We start from the raw sequence: 9425 nt of genomic DNA on the forward strand, positions 1-9425 counted from the left end.
GGCCAGAGCCTTGCCTGAGCTAGTTCTATTTTCCACCATAGCTCTCTGATCAGCACTCACTATTCAGACAGCCCTGATTTAGGTGGCAAAGAACAGACTTAAACAGGGACAATTATGATATGATAGAAACAAATTTTTCCCACTAGAAGTGGGAAAGATAAGATTTTCTTTTAAAATTTCCATCACATAATTGTCAACAATGGTTTTACTATTGAACTCTCAATCTCTCTCTGAAGATGTAGGAACACCAAGTATATTGAGACAACTACCCTCATCACTTCAAAGCTTTCCATGTTGCCTCTGACATAGAAATGTCAGTTGCAATGAAACTATTGAAATAAAGAAGATCCCCCACTGAACTGAACTTGGAATGACACTAGTGTTTGATATATCAAATACTTTTGAAAGTATAGTTGGATATTTTGTTGCAGAGGATTGATTTACCTTTAAGTATTTAAAATGTAGATTTTTTAAATCACATTTTGTTGATGAAAAAATGTGATTGATTCCACAGCTTATCGGAGACTGTAAAACATTGTCACAGACTGGATTCCATTTTTTTGTTTTGTTTTGTTTTGTTTTGGGGCCACACCCGGCGGTGCTCAGGGGTTACTCCTGGCTGTCTGCTCAGAAATAGCTCCTGGCAGGCACGGGGGACCATATGGGACACCGGGATTCGAACCAACCACCTTTGGTCCTGGATCGGCTGCTTGCAAGGCAAACGCCGCTGTGCTATCTCTCCGGGCCCTGGATTCCATTTTTGTTCGGCAGGAATGATTGTTCCAATGTCTGTATGAAAGAGGCCTTATGAAGATCTTGTGGAAAAACATCCGAAATACTGATGTTCTAAAAATGATGAAAATCCATGGGTCCACAATAGAGATCACTGAGAATAAACGCAAGGCGAGGAGGTCATCTACTTCATAGGACTCATTTTTCTTGTGGTCGTTTATAAATGCTCCATAGTAAGCCCGAAACTGTTTGAAAGAAAAACATTCTATTATAATATGAAAGAGTTGATGACAGGGATAAATTCACTTTATTTCTGAAACGCTAATTTTTAAATAATAAAACAAAGGCAGTTCTGCTCGAAAGAATTATTTTAGATAAATTTAGAAGCTGCTAAATTTGCAGTAGATGAAGATTGCAAGAGAGGTGTCTAGAGGCTGCAGGACTGACATGGAAGGTCATGGAAATGAAATTCTCCAGGGAGAAACCAATGAAGTCCCCAGGGTTCAAAGTTTGTTCTATCTGCTCTGAGGCTACACACAGAGGAAATGCTAAAATGGGACAAGATTTTTCTAAGTAGACTGCCCATACTGCTGTAAATACAAATTCTCTTTCCATAATCTGTTCTGTTTAGTTCTCTTTTTTCCTTCTGCCTTTCACTTAAATTAATTAGTATGTAAGTGTAAGTCCCACCTATGAAATAATACATTGCCATCTTCTCCCTCTCCATTGGAAGCCAGCCACTTTTTCTTGATCACATGATGTGGGCTAATGAGATTCTAAACCTATAATGGGACACAATGCATTTTAATGATACAATGAGTTGTAATGATAATTTACATTTAAGATGGATTGTAATGATAATTTACAAAACTCAGCATTTTGGGAGGGGGACTATGTGTAAGTTCACAAACCAAACCCTTTAGGACAATCAAGTTGTCAAAACCTTGCAGAAGGTGTATTTTCCTGTAACTGTTCCCTAGCATTTTTTCTTTCTTTTCTAGTTTACTTAATTTCTGTTTTATTTCAGCAGACTTGCTGCTTCCACAGCAGGCATAGCTTAATAATATTCAGAATAATAATAACTAGTGTCCATGTAGGACTATTCTTTAAGGATACTGCTCTGAATATTCTTCTTTATTAATTTCATTCTTGTAACAATTCTGTGAAATACAAACATTACCTCGATAATATAGATCTGGACTGATTGCATGCCTCATATCCTACCTCCTCAATCATGACTCCTTTCAAACATTTCAAAATATTTAGATGAAGCATGAAAATGAAAGGATGTGGGCCCAGAGAGATAGCACAGCGGCGTTTGCCTTGCAAACGGCTGATCCAGGACCAAAGGTGGTTGGTTCGAATCCCGGTGTCCCATATGGTCCCCCGTGCCTGCCAGGAGCTATTTCTGAGCAGACAGCCAGGAGTAACCCCTGAGCAATGCCGGGTGTGACCCAAAAACCAAAAAAAAAAAAAAGAAAAAAAAAAGAAAATGAAAGGATGTCATATACTTTCCCCTTCAGAAAACCTCTCTGGGATAGCTATATAGCATGTCAACTTTAGAACTCAATTGTCTGGGTAAGATTGAAACCTCTTATTGGTATAATACTTAAATGATGTTATGAATAAAACTTGACAATTGATCTTAGTATATCATTAGCATATAACTCAATAATTTTATTATGATTATGATTAATATTATTATTATTATTGTATCAGTTAGGGGTCATTCCATTTTTTTAAACTTCCTTATGGACTACTCTGTCACTCCCAGCCTTGCTGTTAAAATCACAGTCTCAAATGATATAAAGATCAGATATATGCTAAATGGATAAATGGCCTTATACTTCATTAGATTTCAAAAGTTTTTTCTGAGTTTGTCTTTATGGTCATCCCCCTTGTTTTCCTCAAACAACAAAGTAGCAAAATGTCGCTCTATTTGATATTTCTTGACTGGTGGGGATCTGGGTAAGCAAATCCTACTTATATGATTTTTTAGATGATAAAAATATTTATTTTTTTTGAGAAATTTATTTTTTAAATCAAAGTGGATTAAAAATCTTTCACAGTAATATTTTAGGTACATAGTGACATTAAATTAGGGGTATTCCCACCACAAATGTCCTCCCTCCACCCCTGTTGCCAGCATGCATCCCATATCCTCCTCCTTTGCCCCCCAGGCTGCTAGTATAAGTGGTCCCCTACTTATATGATTTTTAAAAATGCTTTTTGGAGCCACACCCAGTTGTGTTCAGTGCTTACTTTTGGCTGTGCACTTAGGGATCATTACTGCTAAGGCTCAGGGGACCATATGGGGTTTAGAATTGAACTCCAGTTGACTGCATGCAAAGCAAGTGCCTTACCTGCGGTACTATCTCTCTAGCCCTAAAATAAGTCATTTTACTCTGTGAAGAACTCACTCATGTGAGACAATTACATTTTAATAGGATATTGGTATTTTATTTTTTTTTTTTGGTTTTGGCTTTTTGGGCCACACCCATTTGATGCTCAAGGGTTACTCCTGGCTAAGCACTCAGAAATCGCCCCTGGCTTGGGGGACCATATGGGACACCAGGTGATAGAACCGCGGTCCTTCCTTGGCTAGCGCTTGCAAGGCAGACACCTTACCTCTAGCACCACCTCACCGGCCCCAGGATATTGGTATTTTCAAGGTACTTGTTTGTATTAAAAGTATACGGTGTTGTTTTTAAATTATATTCAATATATTAAATTATATTATATTAGTAAATTTTTGAATTTACTAAAATATGATAATAATTTATTTGTTCACAATCATGTTCAAAGTATATATTCTATTAATTCTCAGAGAATATTATTTTGAACATAACTTAGACTTTTGTCATCTAATAAAATATTTCTATAAGAGATGCCTAGAATAAGAAATAACTGAAGAATGCAAATCTGACATATTTTTAAAAAATTTTCAGTTTACATAAAACTACACCCTCTGTTTCACTGCAAATTCTCACCCCTCTTCTTTGGCTACCAAATGTTACTGTGACCAACTTGCTAGAGACGTACATTTATTGGATGGGCATTTGGCAAGTGCTCTTAACTTTTACTCACTCTTCTCTATTCATCCATCAGTATGTTCTATATCTTTCCACTTTAGATCCACTTATGACCCTTTTCCTTGATGCCACTCCCTCCTGCCTCTGGTTGCTTTCTGTGAAAGGAGCAATCCAGGAAGAGGAAGCACAAGCAAGAATTGAGTTTTCCACCCAGGCTGGATACCCTCTCCTACTTTTATGAGTTCTGATCTGTGCCTAAACTTGTGCAGCCTGAACTTGTCTCCATCTAGCTTCAAACACTTTAGTATATCTAATCTATACATAAACAACTACTCTCATCTATCCCTTATAACTTGCCTACCTCCAAAATGCATTGTGACTGATGCAAACTAATTTTGATGAAAATATATCATGTGCATTAGAGAATATGCTTCAAACTACCTACAAAGCTCAACTTGTATTCACTATACTTCCTACTTTCTTTTTATTGTGTCAAATTAGAAAATTGGAAATTCAATCCAGTTGAGTATCTTCCTCTAATTTACCTGTAAATCATAGAAAAATTTATTTAAAAAAATCACACTCCATCAAGCTTTTCCCTGACCTGATAAAATATAGCATTTGTTATATGGTACTTCTTAAAGTTTGTGTCTTACATAAAATAAAACCATATTTTTCCAGTTTCCAGGTTAATTGCTAAGAAAAGTAATTTTCAAAGAGTGGAATTCTCCAAAATCTTTTCAGAGTGCCTACAGGTTTAAAATTATTTTCACAAAAGAATGTTTCCCACTTTAATCTCCTTGTAGACAGGTTTCCAGTGAGCTTTAATAGAGGCAACTTGACTGTGAAAACAAACATGACTCCATTATTTGGCAAAGTATATATGTATGTGATCTCAAGTTTTAAAAATCTTTGTGGTAGTAGATTTATGATATATGTGCATCTTTTTCAGAGATTTCTCATATATCTATACTCTGAATATGTTTTCCTCCTATTTGTCTGCAATTGTTTTAGTTACTTTATTATCATTATTTAAGTCATTTTGAAATCTAAAAGTTTTCTGGTTGGAACTCTCAAAGCTCTTCCATATTTTTATGCAGGGTGTAATATCCATGAATTTAGTTGTTACCTGTATTAGTCATAACACTGGAAAGAAAACTTTATCATTTTGAAGTGAGGGGGTCTGCAAGTTTTCAGTAAGATCAGACTGTAAATATTAGGTAACTAGTGACTATTTGGTAAGAACTATAACAAAAGCAAAAGTATATTTTATGAAAACACAAAATGTATAATTTATTGATTTATTTTGCAATGATGTTTTAAAAACTTAATGCTCTTAAAAATTTGAATTTTTATCAATGAGTTCTAGTAGATATAATCCAAATAAGTTAAAATTCTCAGATCCTTTAATAGTTTTTAAAAGTAAAAAAAAAGAGTCCTTCTACTAAAACAAATTTGATAGTTACTACATTGCATCACTACACTCTTTCTTGGGATCATAATTCTTCTTTTTAACTGCATTTATTTATTGATTCATTTATTGATTGATTGGTTTTGGGTCACAACCAGCAGAGCTCAGGGGTTACTCCTGGCTCTGCACTCAAAAATCACCCCTGGCAGGCTGGGGGCCCATGTGGGATGCCGGGAATTGAACCGGGTCCCTCCTAGGTCGGCCGCATGCAAGGTAAACGCTCCACTGCTGTGCTATCTCTCTGGCCCTGAGATCATAATTCTTAATTTTCTATTTTACAGGCAGTGATAGAACATGTAACTGATAAACAGTGATGCTAATTTTTGAGATCAGGGGCTTGATAGGTGTCTCATATATGTTCACAGAATGAGTATAGTTATCCTTGTTTTAAAGATAAAGTGAAAGGTTTGGAAAGGAAAAATAAACCACTATCATAGTGGTAACAATAAAACCTGATCCAAGTCCATGTCTGACACTGAAGCCTTTATCTTTTCCAGGAATTAATATATCCTGGGAAAAAGTTGCACACCGTTGAAACTTTACAACTATTTTGGAAAATCACTTTCAAATCCATTATTTCCTTCTGTTCTCACAATCCCTTATGAGTTATTCAGATTTCTTTAGTGGTCTCTCCAAACACAATGCTCTTTCCATTGTGTATTATTATCTTTTGCATTACTCTTATAAAAACATTTAAGATTAGGACATTATATATATATATACATATATATACATAGGCTTTATTTGCATTTATCTCAGCATTAATAAGCAAAGCAGTTAGAGAACAAGGATCTATACATGTTTTCTATAAACATTTTATTTACATGGGTCAAAAGGCTAATGGGTAATATTTGGCAAATAGGTACTTTATTACAAGAGAAAATCAAATTTCCATGGTTCTTATTATTGGATACAAATTATAATAATGGTTTAGTTAAAGTTTTCTGCAGGTGTCTACTAAAGAAGAAATGAAAGTCTTCCCTTAGGAACAGTATCTGATTAGTCAGGGATCAGAGTACACCAAATTGACGGTAAATATTCCTCTGTATAACCTGTCCTTAATTCTTGAGTTGCATAAAAACTTTGCAGGGCTAGTTTAGGTTGTGGATTATGATTTTCTGGTTTGAGAGTTTGGCTCTCCAAGTGTGGTCGGAAGCTTTCTCTTTACATGGGCACTTATCAAAGAAAGAATTCTTTTAAAATATCTAATTCAAAACTGCAGGAAATGGAGCACAGTCATTTGTGAATGGTGAAGAACTGAGCATTAAAAAGCTTTAAAAAGCCTGGTGAAAGACTGACTTGCTCCAGTTTGAGAAGCATTTAGAGTGGATGTCTACATTTATATTTATATGTTTCTGTAGACATAGATTTATTTATTTGGGGGTGAGATTTTTACTCCTAACCTCACAAACAACTTTTCCTACAAATTAAGAAGGAAATGTTCATTTAATTTTGTTCGGTCTGGGAAAGAAACTTCCTAAATGGCAACCCTGCATAAGAAACTAAATTCACTTTATTATTTATAGCAATGTCAGAACTCCAAAGACATCCAGTGGTCCCTGAATTTATTCAACCATTGTTCAGACTGAACCAATATCCCGGGGTTGGGAAGGAAGGAACAGGGACAAGGGACAATAAAGGAAATATTACTTTAACCCAGCCCCTCAAGTGTCTTAGCTGGAACCCTAGGAGGAAACAACTTCAAAACCACCAGGGTTTGACTCCCCACTACCACCTCCCGCACTTCAATGAAACCTCGATAGCCAAGAAATAAAGCCTGTCAATAGGTTCTACTGATGACAATGTGAGCTGAGAGTCACATATCCATCTCCTGAGCTATCGCTATGCCTCTCACTGCAGCTCCAGAAACAAAATAACCACTTCTCGCTGTCTAACTCAAACCCAAGTGTTCAATCATTCGCCTCAGCAGCTCTCTGCCACAAGGTGTACCCTTCCCTTAGCATGGCCCCAGTAGAGTAGAACTCTCCAAAGCCACAGACCCGTTTTCTAGAGGCAGGCAGGGAAATCACTGGTAGGACAGCAAATAAGACATTTCATCTGGCCTCTGGGGAAAATGCCTGGCAGGGGACTAGTATTGCTTGGGGGGGGGGGGAGGGGAATCTGCCCCCAATGTGTCTAAGATGTAAAATTAATCACCCAGAGTTTTCCGAAGGTGAGCAGAGAGAAGGGGAGCCTGTGGAATGGGCCATCTGGAGACATTTTAAGGGGTCAACTTGAGGCTAGGCCCTTCTCCAAAAGTTCCCTCTTATCTCTCGACTTTGGAATTCTAACTCTTGGAGACTGGGGGAGTGAGCCTGATCTGGGGAACTCAGCCTCATCAAGCCCTCCAGGTTTTGGGGGGTATACAGCTCTCTCTCTCTCTCTCTCTCTCTCTCTCTCTCTCTCTCTCTCTCTCTCTCTCTCTCTCTCTCTCTCTCTCTCTGCCTCATCAAGCCCTCCAGATTTTGGGGGGTATGCAGCTCTCTCTCTCTCTCTCTCTCTCTCTCTCTCTCTCTCTCTCTCTCTCTCTCTCTCTCTCTCTCTCTCTCTCTCTCTCTCTCTCTCTCTCTCTCTCTCTCTCTCTCTCTCTTTGGAGCTAGGGTCCGCACGTTCTGCCTCCCTCCTCACTTTTAGAAGGCGCTGCACGGCAGGCACCCTTCCCCACCCACTCTCCTAAGCCCCTTGGGGGCCGCGCTGAGTCACTCACGACTAAAGGCAGGGAGCACATGGTGAAGAGCACAGTCATGAGCCCCAGCAGCAGCAGGTGATCCATCTCCTCCAGGGGTTGCGAGGCCGCCTCGCTCACGCCCGCCGTGCACTGGACGCGCGGGTCCCCGAGGCGACAGCGCGGGAGCCTTCGCAAGCGCCGGTGCATGGCGTAGAGGCTGCGCATGGCGCTCAGGTTGCACAGCACGATGGCGAGGATCAGCAGCGCCATCAGGCTGGCGTAGAGCACCGAATAGCCCAGCACCACCGGCGATCGCTCCTCGTCCACCATCTGGAAGAAGCACCAGCTGCCCGGGCAGTACTGCACGAACTTCCCAAAGCCCGCGAAGGGCAGAGCGCAGAAAGCCAGGCAGAAGGCGCCCGCCGAGGGAGCCACCAGCGCGCCCCGGCGCCGGGTGATGTGCCGTCGGTAGAAGAAAGGATGCCCGATGGAGAGCCAGCACTCGAGGGCCATGGCCAGCAGCTGCATGGTGGAGACGAGCCCGAAGAAGGTCATGAAGAAGGCGAAGGTTTGGCACAGGGAGCTGTCGCTCACCAGCCCCTGGAGGCTGCGGTTCTGCGCGTAAGCGTTCAGCACGAAGGAGCTCACCACACACTTGCCCAGCAAGTCGGTGACGGTCAGCCCGCACACCAGCACGTAGAAGACCGACGGCGGCGAGCGCTGCTGGCGCGGCGGGCACGACCCCAGCCCCGAGCGCGCCAGCAAGCCCAGCGCCAAGAGGTTGCCCACGAGGCCCCCGACGAAGAGCACCAAGCTAAAGGCCACCGTGCTTCCCTTCTGCACCGAGGTTATGTTGTGACAGGAGTAGAACGACAGGCGCATGGTGGAGCGACGCGGGGGGCTGTCGTTGGATACTGCGGGAGGACCCCCGGCGACGGCTGCGGGCTGGCTGGCTGTGGTCCCGGAGCTCCCCCGGGCCCTCGGAGCGCAGCCCGGGTGGAGAAGCTGCGACGCAAAGGAAACCACACGGAGAGATGTAGGATCTCCGGGTGTTCCGGACAGCCGGCACCTCCTATCTAAACTCTCTAGGCACACCCTTCCTCGAGGGGCGGGATTGCAGCCCGCTCGCAAGGATGCTGGTTTGGGCAGAGCTCTGTCCAGAGAGGAGGGATAGTGCCTTCGGAGCTTGAGGACAGGCAGGCAGGCCTTGGGATCCTGAGTCAGAATGGCTTCTGGCTAAGTAGTCAAGATCAGAGCAACTCAGGCCACCCCGGCTTTTGAGGCAAGAGAACTGAGTAGCCAAGAGGATCAGAGCAACTCAGGCCACCTCTACTTTTGAGGCAAGAGAACTGAGTAGCCAAAGGCAGCTGAGGGTATGAGAAAGGAGAAAGTGATGTGAAACTTTGGGAGTGGACCAGAAAACACTGACATGCTCACAGAGGTAGAGTAAGTGACGTTTGCCTACCGCTTAAGCCTTATTTAGAATTTTCTTTGGGGGGCCTGAAAGTTGTAAGGGTCAGGC

The 9425-nt window shown here is 41.5% G+C and overlaps 1 protein-coding gene across 1 annotated transcript in view; it reads right to left on the reverse strand.

The window, feature by feature from the left end:
• PTGDR (prostaglandin D2 receptor) overlaps nt 1-8785 on the reverse strand; it is a 38082-nt gene extending 29297 nt beyond the window's left edge. The window contains exons 1-2 of the mRNA XM_049768942.1: nt 7943-8785; nt 747-977 (exon numbers count right to left, since the gene is read on the reverse strand). Coding sequence (XP_049624899.1) covers nt 747-977; nt 7943-8785 — 1074 coding nt within the window. The remainder of the gene's footprint in view (nt 1-746; nt 978-7942) is intronic.
• Nucleotides 8786-9425: the final 640 nt, after the last annotated feature.

The sequence above is a fragment of the Suncus etruscus genome, chromosome 2, assembly GCF_024139225.1.
Source record: "Suncus etruscus isolate mSunEtr1 chromosome 2, mSunEtr1.pri.cur, whole genome shotgun sequence".
NCBI classification, from domain to species: Eukaryota; Metazoa; Chordata; class Mammalia; order Eulipotyphla; family Soricidae; genus Suncus; species Suncus etruscus.